The sequence below is a fragment of the Haliaeetus albicilla genome, chromosome 5 (assembly GCF_947461875.1).
Source record: "Haliaeetus albicilla chromosome 5, bHalAlb1.1, whole genome shotgun sequence".
In the NCBI taxonomy this organism is placed as follows: Eukaryota; Metazoa; Chordata; class Aves; order Accipitriformes; family Accipitridae; genus Haliaeetus; species Haliaeetus albicilla.
Genome location: NC_091487.1, coordinates 14,674,258 through 14,699,338, shown reverse-complemented (window position 1 = coordinate 14,699,338; position 25,081 = coordinate 14,674,258). Strand labels below are relative to the sequence as shown.

General features: G+C 37.8%; 1 protein-coding gene across 2 annotated transcripts in view; it reads right to left on the bottom strand.

The window, feature by feature from the left end:
* Positions 1-2,611: 2,611 nt before the first annotated feature.
* Positions 2,612-25,081, bottom strand: part of SETD3 (SET domain containing 3, actin N3(tau)-histidine methyltransferase) — a 64,537-nt gene continuing 42,067 nt past the window's right edge. For both annotated transcript variants that reach the window (XM_069783511.1, XM_069783510.1), the window contains 7 exons: positions 17,868-17,926; positions 15,817-15,931; positions 11,425-11,499; positions 8,523-8,689; positions 7,796-7,881; positions 5,905-6,065; positions 2,612-5,293 (listed from right to left, as the gene is read on the bottom strand). In XM_069783511.1, coding sequence (XP_069639612.1) covers positions 4,850-5,293; positions 5,905-6,065; positions 7,796-7,881; positions 8,523-8,689; positions 11,425-11,499; positions 15,817-15,931; positions 17,868-17,926 — 1,107 coding nt within the window. In that variant the 3' untranslated portion in view covers positions 2,612-4,849. The remainder of the gene's footprint in view (positions 5,294-5,904; positions 6,066-7,795; positions 7,882-8,522; positions 8,690-11,424; positions 11,500-15,816; positions 15,932-17,867; positions 17,927-25,081) is intronic.

Genomic DNA, 25,081 nt, shown 5'->3' with positions numbered 1-25,081 from the left:
TGCAAAGCCTTTCCTTACCCCCTTCGTGTTGAGTAGTTCTCCCACAATGCCAAAAGAGCAAGTGAATGGACAACGGTGACTCCAACCCAGCCTTCACTCAGGTTGCCCTCAGCACTGCACTGACAGCAAGGCAAGCAGCTTATATCTGTTCTTCTCTGCCAGTTTAACACATTACAACAGTTTGTAATTCATATGTTTTCACCTGTTCCTAGGGAAAGCGAAGCCCTTGTCTAATTGTGAAATTAGAAATACACAGTAATTACAGTACTAATTGGAGATGCTCTTTTTTTGAACACTCACTGAAATAATTCCTAAACTTCTTATTCTTCAGGAGAGCAACACTTGCCTCTGAGACAAGCTAGAGGGTGTCCAGTTGTCCAGCTTTTTTTTTTCCACTTGAGAAAGGACATCTCCTTGTTTTCCACCCCTACCTAGCTTCATCTTTCATGATGAAAAATGGCACCAGCTCCAGCTGTTAAGGCTTCCTAGCATGAGACACAAAGGCAGAAGTCAAATGCTTTCTGGTTTCCAACCACTCCAGTACTGACTGTGCAACACTTTCTGGACAATGCAAACACTGATGACCAACTTGCTTGCTTTTGTAAACTGCCAGGTCCAATTCATGCTGCTACCAATGTAAAAAAAAAAAAAAAAAAAATTAATTTGTAAGTGAAATTTCATGTCTACATACACTGAAAATAAAGATATTTGTTAAAGACTAAAGACAGCATACAAGGCAAAAATCACATTTTGCTAGAAGTACATGATTACCATATACCACCCAACGTATGCTGCTACACCAAACAGCTTATTGAAGCACATTTCAAAGCCTATTACTGATAATGCAGGAGTATAAGTACTAGAGCACTCCATATCCAGCAAAGGGCTACCGGGTTTGGGTGTTTTGGTTTCTGCTTGGAACCATAGGTTAGGGACTTTGGCATTTGGCAAAATTTCAATTTGTGTTTTTCACTAAACAAATTATCATAGATTTCATTTGTATTGCTAAAGCTCAAGTTTATGTCATTTACACTAGCTTTATAGCAGTTATTCATTTAGTTTTGAAATACGCTGAATACACCAGAGAACCTAAGGAGACACAAAAGCCAAAAGAATCCAGGACCATTTGTGGCTTTTTTTCTTAAGTATAGATTGAGATTTATTTATTTTAACTGAGAAATACCCCACATGGTTTCCAAACTTGTGGCATTCATTAGGAAATAGCTGTAAAAAACAAGAAATGCTAAGGAAGCTCTTCTGACCGTGAGTCACCAATTTACGTGCTGCACTTTGTACAGCAAGCAATGCACTCAAAGAAGGAAGAGTGTTAGAAACTATTAAATATAGATGGTAATTATGTGAAAATCATGTGATCATATCTGGCTTCAACAAGGATCAGTGAAAAATCTTCTAGAGAAAAAGGATGCTTCATCAGATATATTTCATAGAGCAATGTTTTGCCTAAACGCTCCTGTTTGGCACAGAGTACAAGAAATAGCAAGGACTGACTTTCAGTCCATAAAATCAGAAAAAAAGTAGTGGATTTTAGGAGCATCTTTAGTGTGTCAGACTGAAATACTCCAAATTATGTTTCATTATGACTTCATGTGCCTTTCTATAAAAGAAAAAAAAGGGTGATAGAAGTGGCAGCAGCAGATATTAAATACTGTTTCTAAACACGTGAACTAGAGAAGAATAGTTTGTGTAACCTAAATCTTCCAGTGTACCTTTAAAACATGCTAGTTTCATGACTTCATGATGATCATTCCTCTATAAAGGCAGATTAGCCTCAAGATGTAGCTACTGTTGAGTTGCATAGATTTTCTGTACATACCGCCTTTTAACGATGTCCAAAGAAAGGAATACTTATTTCAGCCAAGATGCTAAAACACAACTTGTTTTAGCCAAGATCCTAAACCATCTTACCTCCACAGCCAGAAGGTTCTCAGCTCTCATTTACTCATGACAGCACTTAAGCTAAGGTTGCATTTACATACTTTACAAGCATTTTTTCAGAGAGGAGGCTGTTGCTCGATTTTGTATAATCGACTTTATCAGCAGGGCTATACGGACATCATCTTGCAGTATAGAGCCAAAATAGTTATAGGTTGTTAGGGAAATGATTCATCAGTAGGTAGGTTCATGTAAAATTCAAAAGTTCTGGGTTTTTTTTCCCTGTTTTGTTTTTGGAGAACAGTCCGAGAAATCCAAGTGATGTCTTTCTTGCAGGAATACTTCAGAGAGCTAGCTAAACAGAAGCAAGATTTGGCATTTAGCCTGGGATTAGTGTGAACAGCCTCTTACCCAAACATTATGAAGAAAGTTAACTTTAAAATGCTTTGAAAGGTCTGTTTTCATGACAGATGGTAATAAGGGCTCATCAGTGCCAATTTTTTTGTTTCCACCTCAGTTTTCAAAAGCTTAAGTTTTAGGTTAGTGCTTCTGAGAAACCATTACATGCATAGAGGAAAAATGCAAATTACAGAATTAGATTACTCACTATTTTTATTGTATGCAACATATTTTTCTAAATAACACTAACAGATGAAGAGTAAGAATTTGACCATGTGCTTAATAGACCACTTTCCCTTTCTGTTTACTAGAATCCCTCTTTTTTTTTTTTTAAACCAGTTATTTCTCCTTTAATCTTTAACCGTACACCTGGACAGTTATTCCTCTCCCCACAGACCCCAAAAGTTACAGCAGGTAGCAGGTAGAGGTTTTGTTTGTGTAATACACTCACTAGGGAAGACATGGTAGAATTATATTTTATTCAAGAAAACCCACATATTCTGTCCTGTGGTGACCACAGGCTTTGCTAAGCCATAGATATCAGCAAATACTGGAACAAAATACAGTGTATCAGATCAAATCAAAGCATTTAAATTCTGAATTACAGTTATAATTTTCAGGGAAGGCTAGTTTCAGAATTGCATCATAGTATCTAGTACAAGGTTCTGCAATGTAAGTGGCAGGAACAGAAACGGAATATTGGTCCTAATAAAAACTGAAATGTAATGACTTTTGTATGACATTTAAACTGTCAAGACAACAATTCATAACATTCTACCAAAGGCAGCATATAGTTACAAAAATACTGGTCCAGCATCTTGTTAGTAGTGAAGCAATATCCAAGGTGCAATGGCAACGTGCCATTCTTAGTGAAATATTTTTTAAAAAACTATTTTTTCTATTTTCCCCACACTGATACTAGCTGAACACCAAAACTGCTATGACAACCTGAAAGAAAGTCACTACTTATCATGTGTATTGCACCAAAGATTTATGCAAAAACACATTTTCCAAGTTGCAGTATAAAAGAAGCAAAATCTAATAAAACTATGAATATGCCAAAAGACATTTAACTGCAGCTGATCTTGGATGAGCAGGTTGCAACATCTACTGAGCTTTAAACAATTGTCCAAGCTTCTCCATTCTATCCATTACCTTGAAGTTAAGGATACAAAGGTAAAGACAAAGTCCTTAATATTGAGAACAAAATTAAATCATTTTATACTCCTCTCCATTCACCCACAAAATAAAAATGTTCCACCCTCCTCTTTTCCCAATACCAGGTAATTTCAAAGTCAAGCCTTGGAATTACCCTTGTTCTGATATTGCACTGTGCTAGGATTGTATTGTTTCCACCTAGAAGTTAAAACATAGAGTGTGAGGATGACCAAAACCGCTAGAGACAGTAGACCTGCTTAACTTGTGGAGGTATCCCAAGAAATGTGCATCAGACGGAGACACAATCTAAATGGCAAAGTGTACTGCAGACTTGGCTGTGCTCTGGACTTGGGCCAAAAATACATTAGCCTGCCTGCCATTTCCTTCAAGAAAACAGCATCAATTAATATGTTAACCAAAAGACGCAGTTGAGTAAGATCGGCTAACCATGTCACATTCGATGTAACATCCAACAACACAGAAATGAAGGAGTAGCAGACAGGAATATTAATCATATTTTCCTTTTAATAATGGTTTAGTCAAAAGTGTAGCTTTGAAAATCTCTAGCTATTTGTGAAAACCTGAACAAGCTGGGAAGCAACCTCACTTTGAACAGTCAATTTAAAGCTGTGGCTTGGCCTATCTGCTTTCAAACTCTCCAGTAGCACTGCCAACCTTGTAAATAAAAGGTACCACCTGGAAATAAAAAGAAGTCAGCCTTTAAAAGTTGGTGAATGTTGTATTGTAGCAGCCTAACTCTGACTGAAGAAGAACGATGAGATATTTTTATACAGCAAACAAAAGACAAAGTAAACTGAAATCTTCAGAGATCACTTTAAGTGTATACAATTTGGATTCTCATCAACATTTAAAACTACCAATCATAAGGTTGCCACCTTACCTTTTTCTGGACTGGCATACCTGATTTTAAACAGGTTTTCCTCCAGTCTCCCAAGTTTCTGATCCTCTTATCCAGTTTTCTGCTGTACTGCTCTCCCACCTTCATGCTGAATACCGAGTCAGTCCTGCCTTCTGCTTTTCTTGGCAGGAGGCAGAGCAAGCTTTTAATTTCGGTAGTCAGAGTGACAGAACAACAAAAGCACAGCAGATAGAAGAGCTTAATTCTTCCCCAGGAAGAAAATACATTTGGTTCAACAAAGGGCTGCAAAATCTTCCAAAGGCACCTCTTTCCCCAGTTTTTGCCTGAAAGCAAGATGGCAATCTTAATTGAAAAGGGATGCTAAATCTTTTAAATAACTTAAAAATTCATTTTTATATAAAGCAGCAAAAACATTTTTCTCTGCAGAAAGAGAAACGTTAACAAAGAAACACACCAACATAAATGCACTGTTCATAAACTTCAGCTAATTTAATTTCACAAGAAAGTAAAATTTTAGGACTATTCTTTAACCTCATCAGTACTTTCTGAAGAAGATTCTTTGGCATCTTCAGTCTCTCTGTTGCTTTTCTCTTTATTTAGATTTTCACTTTCTGATTTGATCCCATTAAATAGAGAGTTTTCACCATTTACAAACCCATTCTCTGTGACTTCAGCATCAATAGCTTCATCAATCTTTAAGTCCCCTTGCTCTTCCACATCTTCTAAATTTCTCAAGACAATAGGGAGTCTAGAGTCTGCCACACTGTTCTCCAACAAAGCAATATTGCTCTCTTCATATTTAGGAAGCGGAGCTCCATCTGCCATTTGTTTGGTATAATACTCTCGGCTAGCAGCTGCACTCTTTACTGCTTTCTCCAAGATCTCTTTTTCACCTAAGCGCAATTTAATAGCCATTATCGCATGTGAAGTAAGGTCATGGGTCTCCAGGAAGGACTTATCATCCTGTTAGAAAAGAAAAAGCAAGTTTATTAGTAATAACAAACACAATAAAAAAAAAATCCCTCATTTTTTCTCTCTATGCATTAACAGTAAGTGACACAAGGTTCTTCAGGCTGAGCCAAATGGACGTATATGAATGAGGGGGTCTGCATAGAGTCCCAGTGAAGTATGTCAAGAATTCATAAAGGAGCCAAAAACTTCTCCACATCGAGCAGTGCGTAACAAGCAAAGTCAGGAGACTTCACAAATACATGAAACATGTAGGTTCACTTATACACTTGCAATAGCGGTACATTTCTTTGCAGTCTGGAGAATGCAACTGATAGACAGTGAGTTGAAACTGATTCTCCATTTTACTTGCAGAGAAAAAGCAGGTAGCCTCTATTTGGAGAATCAAACTAAAAATACATTAAGAAAACATTCTTTTTTGCAATATTATTTGATTTTCCTTAGATAATGCAAATCTGCTTCTACACTTGAAAAAGTACAGAATGAATTATGTACTAACATTCAGATTAAAGTTTGTAAAGACAAGATGGGGACAAAATATCTTTTCCTACAATCATAACACGGAACATTTCAGACATTTAAGTTACATATAATGATAAGTTTACCTCCACAGTTGTTTTATAGGTTTTCAAAAGGAGGGATGCTCTGGCTTCTAGGAATGTCCAAAGTTTAACTTCATTGTCCCAGCTAATGGGAAACTCAGAGTTCCCCAGAGTGAAGATTTTGTCAATGGCACGCTCGCCTATCAAGTGCTCCTTCAGCTCTTCTGCAATAAGTATAAAACCAATCTGTTAAAAAACAATCTCATCATTCACTTTGTCAGCTGAAAAACTGCAGAAAGATTTATTTTCAATAGTATAGCTTTGAGCAGCTAACAAAAAAACCTCTCCCCAAGTAAGAATTATCAGATATGTTGGTTATTTCTAGGATTCTCCTCAAAGAGGCAACTGGAAATCTTAACAGAAAATGGACCTTTTGCTCCACTTGGAAGTAAAGATAATTTATATATCATAGCTTCTCATACACAGTGTAACTCTGTGACAGTGAGATGGAATGTTTTGTATAATAGTTGATAAACAAAAGGGAGTAATTCTTTAAAGAGTTCAGCAAACCTTTTGATAATAAAAGGAACAGGCCAGAGAGTGTGCAAATAGCAATGGAATCGTTCTTCCTATTGTTTTGGTAATCTTTTTCAGTAGCAGAAATTCCCTACAGTTGGTCAGAAAAGACATCCATCAAACAAGCCTCACACAGAGCAGAAAATGTTTAATCAGCTCCTTGACATTACACAAATTCCATTAATCTTTTAATGACCAAATTTCACTCCTGCAAAGCAGCTATCACAAACTTCACAAAACACTTGAATGTAGTTTCTCAATGAACAGTTTTCTTATACAGTATTTAAGACATATGAATAATCTGAGCACAATCATGTTTCAGAGAAATGCAGTTAAAATGTCCACTAGCTATATTCTCTTCTCTAAGCCAAAATTCACCCCCTCATCAGCATCTTAAAATTTTCTTTACTTGGATTTGCTTCCCTGAAGTGGTCAGGCAGTTGGACTAGATGATTGTTGTATATCCCTTCCAACTGAACTATTCCATTCCAATTTCTTAATAAGTTCTAAAAGATGGATGACAGGATGCAGCGAAGGCACAACACTAAATAAGATAGGTTGCTTTTATTAAAGAAAGCAAATAGAGCACATGCAAAAGCTTAACAACTTCAGTATTCCTACTGGTATTAAAATCCACATCATCTGCACAGCATCCCTAATTGCAAGGGAATTCACTCACTGTCATGAAAAACTGTCACATGTATAACCTCCAAAACCGCATCTAACCAGCAAGCAGCTATTACAAATATCTAATCAGCAGTTTCACATGCACAAATTAGGTGAATATTTATTAACTGTACACATATTTCCCCCTCAAAGCCCCTAACATAAGAGAAACAGTACAAAGACAGTTTGCAAATACATAAGTTGGTTTTAGATTATGAATTACCAAAATACTGAAAATACTCAACTTTGAAAGGTCTCTTCCATATTTCTCCTACAGTACAGGATATTCCAGTTCCATACCTAAATGATTCTAGCAGTGATGGCTAATATGCTATGATTTTCAGCATGTAAGACCCTAGGTCTCACATGATCTTGTTCTGTGAACCATTTTTAAACCTAAGAACTGAAGTTCATGCTCCAAAGCTTGCTCATTCACAAAAGCTTGGGAGATTAAACAAAATAAAAAAATTGCATCACCTCATGCTTTAGGAGTTCCAGAAAAGCCTATGTTACCGAAATATTCCCTCAGACATGGCCAAAGACTGGGTTTCTCACTAGCTTATAGATCTCTTTTTAACCTTAACTCCTCAATTTTTCCAATCTTCTAGCTTAATGTTTTATATAAATGTCTATCACATTCCGGCACTAAAACAAACACACACACCCCCCCCCCAATAAACATAAATTAGGTTATCTTTATAAAACATCTTACCTTCACTCATACAAAACACTCGAAGGAAAGCCAAAAGCTGGGCAGAGATTGGAGGCTCAGTGGAGTGCAAGGCAAAAACACTAGAACTAATAAAAGAAACAATCAAACAACAACAGTAAATGCAATTTCTATTATCATACTTTTGAACTTATTTCAACATAAAAAACCTTAAAGTATAAAACAAATGCACTGTTACAAAAGTAACTTTTAAAAAATTAGGTAATACTAGTTCAAACTGAAGAAAAGTTTCCCTAACCTGTATCTGAAAAGAACAATTATCTCTACAATTTTACACTTACAATTATTTTTATACGGCTTTCATAATAAATTCATGAAAATGCAATGTTTCACGTCTGCTGCTCCTAACAGTACCCTCTGGACTGAAAAGACTAAAGGAAAATGCTGTGGTTCACATACTGAGCATCGTAGTATGTCTGCAAGGGATAGGAAAGAAAGAAAAACCACAGATTGCTGCAAATTAATCCTCACTCTGTTTTTGTTCAAATGATTATTAAAGCAAAGGCTCTTTCCTTATATATGGTCCAAGTCAGATAATATAGCTCATAGAACTTCTGTAAATATTATTACAATAACTTTAATTTCCTATACAAACAGAAGAAATATTACACCTAAGAAAACTACCATAGCACAGCTTTATACATGCCCTACTGGATACTATATACTTTGGAAATGTTTTAAAAACCCCATGGCATTGTGTTTTACTTACGTTGGGATACCAGCACGAGCTAAGACCTCTGCCTTCATAGCATACAGCCTGTCACTTTTACTCACGCCAAGCTTTATTTTCACTCTGTCATGTGAATTATTATCAAAGAAAAAACCACTGTGGATCACAAATTCAGCGTTTGACCGAGTGCCATAAAAAATGTAAATCTAGAAGGATGAAAAGAGAAGTGAAGGGACAGGAAAATAGCTTAAGATCAGCTCACAAAACTGACATAATTTGAAAGTTATTTCCTGAAAGAGTTACTATTCCTAGTACAAGGTATATTTGGTTATATATAGAAACACGCTTTGTTTTCTGGTATTGATTCAAATGCTGTATATAATGTGGCAATATACTTTAGAGGTAGATGTAAACATATCCATGTAACAGAGACTTTGAAAGGAGAGAAGAGGTTCTTATTCTACACTTTAAAATGAAAACGCTTTGTTTTCTCACACTGTCACAAAATACCAGTATACGGAAATAAGGTTTCAAAGATCCTGTGCCTTTTAAAGGCTAAAAAAATCTGAGACAAGGAGGGCCCATTAAAAGAAATGGTGTTTCTGGGTTCATTTTTCCCCCATACGTCCACCCAAAAGAGTAACCTACACTGCTGATGGATCAGCTTTGGTTTTGTTTTAATGTTACCTTAAGGCATGGATATACCAAAGTATATCATACAGAGAGATCTGATCTGCGTTCAGCCAGTATTTATTTTTGTGCTATACTCTGAACTCTTTATCTAAAGCATATAGGTTACTTTAATTCACATTAAAAAAGAAGTTCCTAAATATAACCTGCAAAACGTATTTAATTCAGGGCTAGGCTGTATGAAGTACATGGGACAAAAGGTCAGAGTAGCAATTGTCTTCTCCTGCATCAAGAGGATATTTTCCCTTGTTTGATAATGGAATTGTCCATCAGAAAAAAAAGTTTCAACAGTTACAGAACTCTCTTCTTCACCTTAGGGTACAGTAATGCTCTGGATACCTGTAAGCTTCTACTCCACTCTAGCTGACAGGGAAAGGCACAGCGTTCTCTTAAGGGCTCAACAACAGTAATGATGCCATTTACTTTCTTTGTTTTCAGTTTTAGATTAGAACCACTTATCCTAAGTTCTCCTAAGAACTAAATGCTTAAGTGTGATATTAAATTATAGTAAACATTATACTGTAACACACTTGTATAAAGAATAACTGACCTGCCTAGGTATGTTAAGGCAGAGTTTGAGAGAGTTGCTAACCCTCTCAAGTTTTAAAACTACCATGATACATCTCATATTAAACTAAAAGTCACATATCATGTGTAGATTATACAGTATGCTCTTACACTCTAAGACTGTTTTACAAAAAAGGCAATTAAACAGAATGAGAAAGTTGCTTTATTCAAGGCCAGTGTTTGATAGATTTTGTGGACTTCTGTTGCCTCACATATTTTAGTAGTAAAAGCTGGGATCATACACTCTTCCTGCTGAAACTGTAAGAAATAACATCTGCACACTATATTAAAAGACTGAAGCATTATATAATTAAAGTGCTTTAATGATGTCAATAACAGTTAAAGTTTGCACAGAAATTTTTAAAAAATCTGATAAATAGCAGACAAAGTGAAACTACTAAAATAAAATCGAAATAGAGGAAGCCTCTATAATTGAAACGGAGAGAGCAGCCAGAACAGCTATATGACACTTCCATTGCCAGCTGTGGAAAATTATAAATTGGATCACTTCTGGAAAAACTGTGCACCCCTTTTAACTCATCATACCAGTATTGGAAAAAACAGCAAATATTTGACTACCATAACAAATTCTAAAAGCAACACAAAAAATATACAATCACTGTAAACCCCAGCATAGCAATGAGGATAAATATACCTCTGGAAAGACATACTTAAAAAAATTTTTCAGACACATCTTTGTTAAAAAAGAAGGTAACAATACATAAGAAAAATGAAAATCAAAATATTATAAAGTGTAAGACTGGCAAAATAATACACTCAAGGTAATAACTCAGAGACTGAGTTACAAAACATTTCAGGATGTTTCATAGACAAAGTCTTTTTCTTGCCATGCTGACTGCAGTTGCACAAGCAGTAGCAAAAACGGAGTGCTACTACACTTGAGGACTTAGGCTGGCTGCTGACACAGCAGAGGAACCCTCCTACCGGAGATTTCCTACACTCCTGGAAGCACTGTCTTCAATGCCTCACTAGTTTTCACATTCATTTTTGTTTCTTAGCAGTTTTGAACAAAATACTGGATTCTGAACTGTTCTATGTATCTTTGCGAGACTCTCCCTTGGTACTTTCTGTTTCAGGGTGAAGGGGTGTGTACATGCCTGCGTGCCTGTGTGAAGGGGAAGGAGGATATTTTTAGGTCCTTTCTCATTTCACTAAGCATGGGAATGACAACATGGTAAAATGACTGGCAACTATACTGCATTTAACCTCTTGTTAAATGAAGACTAACAAGAACATAAACCAACAACGTTGTTAAGAAAGACTCTACAATCTGCTATTGCAAAGTGATGCCCCAAATCTAAAATATATTTACCTTTGGTCCTTTGGATATGGCCTTTTATTAATGTCATCCAGAACACCAAACTCAGTATCTGTGTATATGCATTTACCAGTGATTGAATATTTCAACTAGTTCTTTAAAATATGAGGAATCAAAATTCTCCTAAAGTTGGGGTCTACCAAGTGATAGAAAATATTTTATTCTGAAAAAATATGCACTTATTTAGTTTGGTAGTATTTTCACACAAAATTAGCTCAGCATAATAAAATTCAAATGTAGCAGGGCTTAATCCACACCACTCTGCTATTAAAATTTTGTAGGGAGTTACCAAGTGTCCACAAAACTTAATTAAAGAACAATTATGTAGATAACTGTTCACACTACCTGTTCTCCAGCCTTGAAATCTTGAAGCGCTACACATTCACACCGGTCATCTTCTAAATTGTAGCCTGTAGTGATCTATCCAAGGAAAGAGTAACAAAAGCATTTTATACTTATCTCTCCCACCATTGTCAAAACATTGTCCTATTGGAAATAGATATTAACAATAGCAATTGCATACATTTCTTTCTCTGCACAATATAATATAGCTGGTAGTGATTGTTTAACTATTCCTGAGCAATCTCTTTCTAAAAAAATCTCTGCATTAAAGAAATCCAATAGAGGAAACAACTTACCTGAAGTGAATAGAAGGCTCTGAGGAAAGTAACTACCATAGACCACAGACAATCCCATGCTAAAGCCGGCAGCTTCTTATAAAGTTCTGGAGCTTGCAGTCACTCCCATGAGGCCCAAGGAAGTGAGCCCAAGTGACAGCTCTATATGCTATGCTTTATCCTTCAACTGCCAGCACGTTTTTGATCTCTCAATGAAAAAGGATTAGATAACTGTGGATCTTTAAGGGATACCATCTTCAGAGAATTATAATTTACTTGCAAATAAACCCTTTATCTAAAAATTAAGTAATACTCTTAAAACACTGAAAGGATTTTTTTTATGGTAGCAGGCAATGGAAGAGGATAAACTCTCTTAACAAACCTGTACTTCTCCAAAAAAGATTACAAAACTGTAAAGGGGGTCGCACTAACAAGTAAAGCTATCCTAAAAAGGTAATACTTTTATAAAGTGACAAACAGCATGTTCTTGAACAGTATTACCAAAGATGCCAGCACAGATGCAGCCACAGGATGGAACATAAGCTGCTGAACAATCAGGAAGCAACTTTTATGGTAGGTATTCTGAATTCGGTACTGACAGAGCTAACTTATGGAAAAATATGCTCTGGGCCTGGGGAAAAACCTAGGAGAAGCCAAAGATTCTCTCTCAGCCTTTGTAAATGAAAACATACTTTTTTGTAAGCTGACATGTGAGTTGTGGCGTACCCTGATTCCCATCTTGGATGTAGTTTGTCCAAGACAGATCTCCACGGATTATTTTGAAATCTTGGTTTATGGTTTACATGTTAATAGTTTTACACTGCTTGCATCATCAAGCGTGCATTTATCAGTCAAAACATTGCTTTCAAAGTGACCACGGGGAACTTGCCTCCGATGCAGCAAACCCAAAATGGCAGCCCGAAGCAGGGGCAGCCTGGCCCTGCGGAGGCTTGCAGAACTGCTCTGCATGCAGATGCCACCACTTCAGGTCTATTAATGGGTTTGTGGTATGCTGAGATCAGAAGCGAACATGAGAGTCATGCAATACGGCCTACTGCGAAACACAGGCTGTAGTACTTGAACACAGAAATTCCTGTACGTTTACTATACTGGACTGAGCAATTTTTAATTAAGATCTCTCGTTCAGAAGGTTATCTAACCCTGCATTACAGGTTACAGGTACTGGAGGATTTACCTTTGCTATGACAAATGTACCTTCCAAGTTCAAATACAGTCATCTTCTGAAAAACTGTAACATCCATTCAAAAAAGGGAACTCTTGACAGCACTTGACCTGTCCTGAAATTTTGTTAGTATGTAAACTCAGTGAAATACTTCTGAATGTGAAAAGTCCATTCCAGTCTCTTGAAATACCTGTGGAACAGGAGGCTTTCAAGGACTGTGGAAATTCCAGTATGTTAAGAGAAGGATTCTGTCAGTTTAAGCATGCTCCAGTAGAGTACTGCTCACTTTTTGGATTGTTTTTTATTTTTGCCATTTAAAAACAAAAACAAAAAAACCCAAAACAGCAGAGCTTCTGAAAGGCTTTTCTATAAAACATAACAGAGCACTAGACTCTTATTTCCTTTTTCTTTTAATAGCACTCATGTAAGAGAATTAACAGGGTGTTTACTTCTCTTCCCACATGATAGCTGACAAATTGCATCCCTTCAGTTTTATTTCTGAAGCAGACTGATACTTGAATTTCAAGTTGTGTATAAAGCATGCAATAGTCTGCTTGGTCAGTGATTAAGGATGGACCCAGACCAACAGGCAGAATGTAGTTTATTCAAAGCTCTGTCAGAACTGGTAATCAACCTCTGACTGTCAAAATACAATCCCACTAAAGAATAACAATGAGAAATGCATGAAGACAACCATTTTGATATAGTTCTTAGAGGCAGGTTGATCTAATTAATAGTGTCAGAAGCAAGAAAAAGCTGGATGGACCTAGCTCCAGTTAAAACCCAAAGAGCATTTTATTATCTAGTTCATGGAAAGGGGCCCTGTGGAATAAAGCAAGAACAGGGATGTAGTTGACTGACTCAAGAAGTATTTCAGCACTATGTTTGGAATAGACTAGACAGGGACGCATACAACGCCATCTTTTGTTTCTTACTTTCCTGCAGTGAAGAACAATTCCCTTCATGTACTTTAAAGGGATGTGCTATGATTAGAGCTGAACCCACCCTCATCTCGCTCTACAATAATACAAACTATGATACAGACAGCTTACAGTTATCTTAGCAGCTTACAGTTATCTTAGCAGTCTTTTCCCCTATTTCTAATAGTACAAGGAAACTAACACACAACAAAAATAGGTTTAGTAGCTTTTCTTAGCCCATTATCAATATTACAGTTGCGTATCCTTCTTAAATCTATAACCATTTAAACAGTTTTCTGTAGAAATATGAAACAAATGAGTGAAGTCTGTATATACATACAAAATATTTAAATTCAGCACCACCCCACACACCCTTTAGGATACACTTCAGCATAAAAAAATGCTTCCAACCCTGATATACTACTGCATTGGCAGGTTTGGCTCCAGAGGCTGGCTCCATATCAAACCCATTGTTAAAGAGCATAATAAAAATAAAAATTACTTTATCAATTTAAATAGAACTTTGAATGATTAAAACAACATAACTAGCTGCTCTTTTAATATAGGCTACTTAATTTTTTTCCTCCCAGAACCTTAATTCTCTTCCTCTTTCCTCTAATCCCAACTTTGAAGGCATTCATTAAGAGTTGTCTAATGAATACAGACAAGTCTCTGCAAAAGCATCTGAAAGAGATGCCCAGCAGGAAAAGGGTACAGGAAGTACTGATGCTTGCAGCTAAGAATTATATTACAGAAACATACATTTCTGAATTTTAAGCAATTTTCTTTATATTGGAGACTCTCATACAAGCTTTATTGCTAAATCAAAGTTGTGAGTTTGCGTAACAGTGAAAGGCAAGAATCACTGTTAAAGAACAACATGTAATCACCTTATAGTAAGGAAAAATAAATAAATAAATACACCCCCCCCCAAACACTTCCACTTTGTAGCCTAGCCTATCATGCTGTATTTGGTGCAGTCATAGTAACAATGAATTAGCTAAATGTCAAGTGAAAAACAACTTGCTTTACAATTTGTTAATTTAAACTAGGCTTTTCTTATACCAACAATACTAACACATGCTGCTGTCCTAACAATCAGGTCATCTCTCCCACAAAAGAACCAGATTACTTAAATAGTATGGTCATATTCACTGCTTACAATAAATAATACTATCTACTAGAAATGCAATTAGAGGGTATGAATTTCGAAGTGTACATGAGACTGGCTAAACAACATTGATAAACCATCCTCTTATGTGTTTCCATTTCCTCACTTGAACATTATCAAGCCTGTTAATGAAATCAAGACCTCATCCTCTGAACTAGCTCACGTAAGCCAAAATGTCAGCAGGTCTGACTTTCTATATACGTGTGTCACCTTTTAAATGTTTAATATGCCCTAAAGTAGTATTTTTGCATGTTATTTCTTTGATGTAGTAACAGATGTACTGTTTTTGTTGAACTAGGCTTTGTTCTTGTTGTTGCTGTCTCCATAACAAGGCTCTTCGGGCATGGTTAGGAGAGCAGGCAGTATTTCTTAGTTGCAAATTTCTAACCACTTTCCCTAGTGGTAGCTACAAGAGGCATCCTCCATCATTGTCTGCTTTCCTATTCTCAGAACAAATCTGTCCAGTATTTTGAATCTTTTTCAGCCTGTCAGAAACAAAACTCCGTGTCAAAAGAATATTCAAACTTGGCTGGAAAAAAAGGTATCATGTAACTGAAAAGTTTTAAAGGTACATTATATGTATATGAGACACAACTGTATGCAAGTATCCGATCACTTCTAAAGTTTTGTCTAGATGAAGAAAGTTCTCCCTGGAAAGCTATGGTAAGACATTTAAGGAACTGACAAATCTTTCTTTCAGATATTAGTTTTTTTAGGGTCACTTGGGAAGATAAAATACCTGTGTTAAGAAGCGTAATGAAAAGTATTATTAAACTGTTCTAAAGCAGTTGAAAGGCTTAATACTTAAGCCCTAAAGCCTTTCAGCAACACTGAAGAAATCCTTACCAGTCCATTAGTATGATTACACATGTCCCATAAAGGTATTAGAGCCAATGTAACTCTGGAACCATCTTCTGTTGGAATCTGGTTCTGCCGTGTCATAACAGAGGAAACCGCCCATCTACAAAAATTAAAAACATTAGATGGTCAATGTTCAAAGCATCCATATATGACTGGTTGTAGTCCAACTTGAAGCAATCATTTAGGCTAGGAGTTTCCAAACTTAGTTTTCTTAAAGATCACACTGACTGTAGTAACAGTAGAAGGCAACACCACTTGCAGGAGGAGCAGCAGCTCCTAGGTTTCCAAGACATGTACATAGACCAATTCCCAAATCAGGATTGCAGTCCCACTCCTCTTCTGCACTCTTTGCGGCAGAACCTTCATACCCTCCAGTACCTCAACCAGGACCCTCCCATGTCACCTTCTGCTTCCCCAACCCTTCACTGCACACATACCTCTCCCCACACATCCCAAACCTGGGGTCAGCTATTTCTGCAGGCTTCAGAGTAGTTCACAGCTACTGCTTGGCAGCAGTAGCTCTCATCTATGTGCAGACTCTTCTAAGAGCCAGGAGGTATTCTTCCCCTCACTCCTGAAAAAGCTTGTATACTGCATGAACTGGAAACCAATGTCATCACCTGACACATGCATATTTTGGTAAGCACTTCTTTTCAGTTTGAGAACTTTTGGCTTAGAACAGTATTGCTAAATTTTCTGCTTAACAGAATAAAGAGGAAAAAAAGCCCCAGTACTCCAAACAGATATCCAGGTAAAAAGAATGAAGAAAGCATAACATAGTTTATCACACAGACATCATTCAAAACCCTTCTAAGTCAGGTTAAGCAAATGAAATGCTAGCTACCTATTCAAACATAAGAATCTTCAGAAAAGTTTAACATTTCAGTATTTTCTAAAATTTCATTTTTATTTTATTTCAGACAAAAATGAATATTAAATGTCAGAGGGAAAAACTAATCTTAGTTTCACTATGTTCTGACCTTAATACATGTATTTGTTGTGGAGGGTTTTTTGGGGGCAGGGGAGGGAAAGGGACTACCACCAGGAGAAAGTCAAAATAATTTTAACTCCCACAGCCTCCACTACTAACAAGTATTTAATCTACAGAATTAGACTTTCAGAAGGATTTTTTCAGAAGGACTACAGATTGCTTAGAAAGATACCATCAAATTGAAATCTACTTCATTTCTAAAAAGCAAGTTAAAACTGTGGATAATTTTGATATACACTCGCTGTTTGAAACATAATAGCAATATGTTTCTTTTTAATTGTTGTAATTTATCTGCAAAATTTTAGACCACTTCACATGTAAGTTGGCATGTTCCGCAGTGACCCTGTAAGTGAAGGAGGCATGCTTTGGAAATCCCACTTTCATAGACTTACCCAGAAGTATGACTAGGCTAAAAAAATCCCTGTAAGATGTCATGAATGCCTTTTATTCATGCCATTTTAATCACTTAACAGAATTAAAGCTCTCATTATCTTAACTTTTCTTATTTTTATCTTAATTTTGTCACCCCCTATAGCACCTCCAAGTGACAGTCATGCTTCATGTGTACAACTTAAGTTCTCCAGCTCTCCTGGTGGCTGGAGTGGCTGGTTCAACAGCCACTGTAAATACTAGTTTTTACTACTATGTGCTGGTAAAGCCTTTTATAAAAAAAGAAATTAAAAAAAAAAATACCCAAACCCCAAACCAAAACCTCCTGCAATGTGAACTGAATTATTTTCTTAAGAAACAACGAATTGCCTTACTAATCTCAGACTATGTGTGCCAGTTGGCTAAATTAACTGCTCATAATGACTATTCCTTTGTAATAATTAAAATCTACATATTTGTTTTACTTTCTTCTTCATTAAGAAAGTGTATTAGTATCAAATCCTACATTTAACATTTCAATAACAACAGGGCTTTCCCGTCAATGAAGCATTTCCAGGGGCCCACAACTCACTACAGAGAGAGAGAGATATATATATATATATATATGTATATTAAAAAAGAAAGAAAGAAAGAAAGAATTAAAAGACAGACCAACCTGTAGTCGTCATAAGTGAAAGAATCCTTTAAGGGCAGTTTGCTGGCATTAGGATGGGTCTGGGAAACGCAAGTTTCAGAAAAAGGTGAAAAGAGAAAGAAAAGAGAAATCAGAAATCAGTCAGCAGAATTTCATTATTTAGCTGCCTAACAGATCCTAACAAGAGCCAAATGAAGCAGGAGGCGTCCAGCCGCGCTACAGAGGGATCATCATGCTATTATGCTCTCATACATCACTGTCAACTTAATTTGTTGTGCCCAGCAGCCGCCATAAATCTGTTTCTTCATATTTCAAGACTGGAACCCACAGACATCATACAAAAATAAAAAATTTAAGGTGGACTGAGTATGTGAAGGTAAAACAAAATCCAGCCCTTGATGCAGGGTGGGGGAAAGAATTCAGGCAATAAAGATACATTAGATTTCACCAACTTCCACATTTTCCTCTTCTCTGGGATATCAGTAAGGTATTTCACAAATGCAAGAAAAATTATACAAGATTTTCAATTCTTCCTCAATACCTGTAAAGGTGTTATTCAGTAAAAGTTGCACTACACCTCTGAAACAAAACAGATTAAAATATTTAAATAGTTTTGGTGACAAACACTGATCAGACAGTATCTACATTAACCCATCTACACATGCTCCTATCTAAAAGTAGAGCAATGCCGTTTAAGAATGCATACTGTAGTTGTCATTAACAAGCAAAATATTTAGATTTTTAAAAAGGCTTTAAGAAGCTGTAATACCTGTTACTTTTCTGATCAATTAACTTCTTAAAAGTTTCAAAAATGCAGGTAGCTTTAAGCCCACACTCACACACTTTCTTTAGAACTTTGTTCCAATTCACAAATGGAAAGCCATAATAGCATAAATTTTAATCTTCAGGTTCAATTAGGTCTCAGAGACGACTTGAAGTAAATGATCAAACGGTTATTTCAGAAGATACAAATGATTTTTTGCATAGCTCTATCTTTGCGACACTCTTAATGCATGAAGCTCCATGTAGTAGGCAGGTTTTTTTACTCTTGATGCATTAGCATCACAAGTGCATGGTAATTTATCATTTCTCACTGTAATGTACTTGCTGGCACCGTGTGCAGGACAGTAGGGGATGAGGTAAAAGTGGCTCAAACCGTAAATCAATTAGAAAACAAAAGCTTGTGCTCAGTGCGCAATTTTAGGCAAATTATATATTACAAAAGACTGCCAATTGGGTGTTAGGTCCCAGGTGTCTGTTCTCCCTCAGCCCCTCCAGTTAACCCTTTGGACGGGCTTTCTCTGAAACATGACAGAAGTTAACAATTCCAGCGAGGCCTGTGCCTTCCTTCACTTTCTTTTTTTTTTCCCTCTTTTTAAAGCACTCTACATCTCCGTATGATTTTCATTCACATCGGTGATATGGTCATTGCATGACAAATTCCCTCGAGTTTAACTGTAGCAACACATTTTACAGAGTTATTTCTTCTGGCAGAAACATTTGGTGCAAAACCAGAACTGAAATCCAAACCAATAAATTTCAGGGGGCATCTTTGCTGTAGCAGGCCAGTCCAGACTCGATTCCAGAAATGAAGGTAGAAACTTAGCCTTCAGCTGGAGATAACAGTTCTTAAAAACAAACGCTACCCTATATTACTCCTTTCTGACCATTTAATTTCAACTTTCATTGCTAGCATCATTAATCTATTTTACAGCAGCTTGATAAACTGAGCCGGGTGAGTCAACAGCAAGCGTGGGACACAAGCGCCTGTCACCCTGTTCCGTTAGCGCGGTTGTGACGAGCCGGGATCTCACTCCGCACCCGCAGTTCTAACGCAGGTGTTTCGCACCAAGAGAGGAGTTGGGATCCCTCGAAGAGCCGGTGCCGTCCCCGTTGCGGTTCTTTGCAGACCAGGCGCTCATTAACTGGCGTGAAGACAAGCGCTGCTTAGCCCCGCTGCTTCCCCGCCCGCGGGACAAGACCCCGCGCGGGCGGCGCCTGGGCCGGGCCCGGCACCGGGACCACCGGCACCGGGACCACCGGCACCGGGACCACCGGCACCACCGGCACCACCGGGACCGGTTCCGCGGCCGGAGCCCGGGCCGGGGCCGCCCCCCGCACGGTCCGGCACTGCCACCTGCCGGTGCCGCCGCCGCCTGCGCGCCGCCGCCCAAGCCCGGCCCCAGCGGAGCGGTGCCAGCCACCCGCACCTCCCCGAGCCGCTGTGCCCTTCTCCCCCGGCTTGGAGGGGCGGGAAACCCAAAAGTAAAACGACCCTCCCCCCGCGGCGGCCCTCGGATATCGTTCCAACATTGTGCAACCCTAGCTTGGGATGATAACAACTCGGCTTTGGTGCGAAGGGACGCTGCCTCGGTTCCAACCGAGGGCCTGACGGGCTTATCGCGGGAGAGAGACCCCCGGGACGCAAACGGGTAACCCCTGCCTTTCCTCTCTGCCCGTTTCTGCTCTCCTCCCCCGACCCAAACAGCAGCTTTCAACCGAGTAAATTAGTTTTCACATGGCAATCATTACTATGGTCGTAATGCGCTAAAAGTAAAAAAGCATTACGAAGGGTTCAACGGCATAAAAGTGATTTTTGCAGACTAAACACGCTACCTGCGCACAGTTCCTACTCACACCCTATACAGGGAGTGCCAGCCAACACGCTTAACCCTAACATGGAGCAAATACCTATAGGAAGCAAGATACACACATTGCCATTGTCTTCTCCGGGAGAAAAATCTGTATCAAATCAGCAGATTGCAGTGAGGTTAATTGTTCATTTGACACAGGTAGTCCCTCTATAACGAGTCAACTTGAACATGCAACCCATGGGCAAAGATTCTGGATGCCACCAAATGCTGTTAACCCTCCCCATTTGTAATTCTGTGCAACTTAGGGACTGCCCCTATATGGAGGCCATCCAGACATAATTCACACTAAACCACTAATAAATTATGATAAAGGACACAATATATGGTCTTAAAAGACACGAGGCAGAATAAAATCCCAGTGTACATAATTACCATATTTATAACATTCCGTGGTACAATATTCCAGTAGCTATTTTAAAGTTAAGATATGTCAGCATATTTGATCATGTTAGATTTCTGACTTGGACTATTTTCCTACGTAACTTAAAAACCCTATAGATTACAAGGATGTGAAGACACACAAAAAAGAACAATATTCTGATTAAAAAATTGATTTAGTATGCAGCTTCTCTTTATAGTCCCTTGGTAAAAATGAAATCTCCCTAACAAACACTTAATAAAACCTGTCAATATATCTAGAAAGAAAAATGACACAAATGCATTAAGTATTAAATACCCTTGAAAAAAGTCACATATTCCATGAATTTTTGATGTACTATCTTGACATTAATGTAAAACCTTGATATTTATAATTGACAGATATTTAATAAAGTATAGAAGATGACTGCTGCATAGCATGCAAATTGCCCGGGCTGATCAAAAAAGATACAGACATACTTAAACTAAACAAACACTTAATACGTAAAAAAACCCCCAGATCTAGCTTTTATAGGTTCACACAGCTAGGTCTCTACAGATTAGCTTTGAAATGTGACATTATCCACTACATGAACCCTAATTTTAACTTACCAAGTCTGTATGAAGTAGTTTCAGAAAGTTGGGAGGGGAAGCTTTAAATAAAAAATGGGAACATGAAAATGTGAATATATTCATTTAGATGCAGGTCCTGACATTCTACTGAAAGAATTATTATAAAGAACAAATACCATCTATTTCGTTACCCTTTCTGTGAAAATATTGTCAGAGCTGGCAATCAGGGTGATGACCACTGCAAAAACAAATAGTGGCATGCTGAATTTAATTTTCCTTCTGATGCTGCTATTCCAAAAAAAAAAAAAAAAAAAAAAAAGCTTCTTCCCCTTCAGTGTTCCAAGCCTTCTTTAAGACATTTGGAGGATATCTCAAAATAACCAGAAATATTAAAAAGTAACAGTGATTGCTGCCAGATTGTCTGCAGCCACTGCGGAAAGAGACAGACTGTTATTCTAGTCACCTAAAACACTATCAGACTAGAAGCCAGTTACTCAGTATGGCAACCAGAGAAGGGGGGGGGGGGAGAGAAGGAAAAAGAAAAAAAAGACACTTTCAGACATTTTTCTTTTTTCTGGGAAGCAGTAATATCCAGGGGTTCATGCCTCATGTTTAATGTCTCACAAGAAAGCATAACTCCTGATGCTCCATAGAGCCCTTTGCACTAATAATTTCTCCATCATATTTTTGGATGGACATCACAAGCTAATGATTCTCAAGTCTTATAAACTAGATGCTAGAGGACTCCTCCAGTTTTAAGAAGGCTTGTTTGTATTTGGACAGCATGAAGGCTTCAATGTAGAAAGGGTGGGTGCCTTTCCAGCTGAGAAGCCATCATAACCTTCACTTCTGCTATCCAGCCTACAAGGGCATTAACCTCCTGTAAAAGAGTGGCCAGACTATTAGAGGCAGTAATCCCTTACCCCATTCAATCACAAAATGCCAAAGCTCATTTATCAGGGCTCCTAATCTTGACAAGGCATTTCCATTAAAATTAGCTTAATATTTGCTTGTTTATCAGGTGATGCAAAGTACAAGTCTTATTACAGTAACATTCAATAAAAACTTTTGAGTAAAAGTTAAAATCAGAGTACAAGTTTACATAGTGTTAAATTTGTGTTCATACCTATGCTACTAGATGAGTTGAAAATAATTGATGTATTTTGGTGTGAAGTCGTATTGGCTGGTATATTCCTTTGCACCATTAGCCCTTGTATATTCCAAATAAGAAAAATTAAGTGAATTGCTGGATGTCATCAAAGTTAGTGGGTTTTTTTTTTAAAAGATACCACCTTTCAGCTGAGATAAGCTGACCAACAGAGTCATCTATTACTCCACTGTAATACATAACTAAAAAAAAAAAAAAAAAAAAATCCTTGTTTTTATTGGTTCCTGAGTTTGTAGACACACAGATGGTTGGATTTCTGTGAAGAATATTTCAAGTACTCACAAGTCCAAGACAAAGTTGTGGGGAATCACTGCGTCAATATTACTAAATCAGATTTCAATATTCTCAAAAAATTCTTGTGTACAGTTGAAGTAGAGACAGCTCCATTTCTATCCCAGGAAAGCATCATACCAAGTGTTGAGATTATACTGAGGCCATCACTCCACCCCCTTCCCAGCCCCCAAAACACTAAGGGTGCGTGAAACAGTTAAAGCCAAAACCAGTTTAAGCTTCCACCTTGTTAACTTTCATTCCTTTGAACATAAAGCCCAAGGGTTCGTTCCTTTTGACCAAACAATTTTTTCCTCCTCTTCTTTGCAGATTCTCCCCTCTTTCCAATGTACTCATTAACATGGGGAGATTTCGTTATGAGCCTTGTTGGATGCTACTTGATGGTTTCAGGCCAATGTGTAGGTGTACAAAAAACACAAACACACACCACACACACACACTTTCAGGGCCAGAAGCAGGAAGATCTGTCAGTATTTGCTGGTTACTGTCCCTTTCCCAGCTCTGGAAATCCTTTGAAGCAGCAGCCTTGAAGAGAAACTCATCTCTGTGGAGCTGCTGAGGCTCTAAGTGCCCTAAAGCTAAGTAAAATAAAGAATTCAGAATGGAGGATCCTAGCGATCTACAGGGAAACAAGAATTCGCTTTTTCCATTGGACATATGCTGCCTAACCTAACGAGGGAAAGCCAGTTCGCTGTACAGGACATGAGACGAAGGCAAAGATTATTTTACTTTGTAATATCAGTTTATAACTACAGAGGCATGCTCTAGAATTTTCAAACAGCCCAACTCATGAAGCACTAGGAATTATGTCCACAAACCTGTACTGTTATATGACTTTTCTAATGGAAGAAAGATCATCCTACTTTGCAAAACCTAATAGAATGAATCTTAAAATTAAAAAGGTACCACCTGATTGAAACTTATTAAATCTAAATAACATTCCTGCTTATTCTTTATGTCAGCAATTTTTATTTACTTTCTGCCAATATACACAAGAAAGCACTGTTCCAGACTATTAGGGGATTCATGCAGCGGAAGCAGAGTGGAATGACTCCTTCTGGTGCAATGGAATTTAACTGCACAGTCCCTTTTTCTGTACCTTCTACCTGCAAAATTGTTCTTAGTTAATGAGACAGCAGTGGCATAACAGACAGCTCAAACGATGACATCAGCTACTGACTCAAGGGTCTGAAGGACTGAGAACCCACTTCACATGCAAAGTGGACGTTACCATTTGGCTGAGAGAGTACACAGAAATAATTTGGAACTGACTGCAAATGAGTACCCTGCCTACAATCCTGTGTCGTGTCCTTTATTAAACAGAGGCAAGACAGTGATGGACTTTTTAACATCTACTTCTCGATCACTCCATTTACAGAATACTTCTCGACATACAGAATTCTAAAATACTAATCTTTCCCAGAAAGGAAGGCACACAGATATGACACTTTAAAATCAGAGACCAAGTTTTCTACACCTTTTCCTGTCCTTTCACAAAATCACTTAGAGCTGAATGCAGCCCCACTAAGGGCTGAACGGATGAAGTGGAAGAGCAAGCTGGCCTGAGACTGGACATGCTTTGCAATGAGACAGCCTCGCCAGTCTGTCCCATCCCTGTTCATGTAACAGAAAGACACACTAGGTCTGTTATCTCCTGTGGTAAATCTCCTCATGAAATATGAGCTTAGCGTTCATGTTGAGCCTTAGATTAATAGGTTCAGTCTGCAGTACTTCATTCACACAGGTACAGTAAGATAGCTACAGTAAATAGTTTCCTTGCAAAGGTCTATGCCTGCATACCACGACGTATCATTTACTCTTTAGGCTCCTCTTGAGCTACAAGGTTCACCTTGTTCATTTTGTTTAGTGCAACACATGCACTATGTTCACACACAAATTCATCACACAGCTCTACTATTAATTCAGTGAATCACAAGCCACAAATAAAATGCTGTGATGGAAAGGCTGAAGTGAACTTCTTTAAAAGGACAGGGACAATATTTCCTATTCACAACTACTCCACATCCAAAGAGTTTCCTAACAAGCATTAATATTAAGCAGTATGGCCAAAGTTTTGTTACCTGTGAATCGACTACTCAAGTTTACAGATAAATCATACCAGCAGCCACTTAGGTGGAAGCTTGGATCATGATCATCTTACAACCAAGGTACCATGCTGCTGCACAACCAGC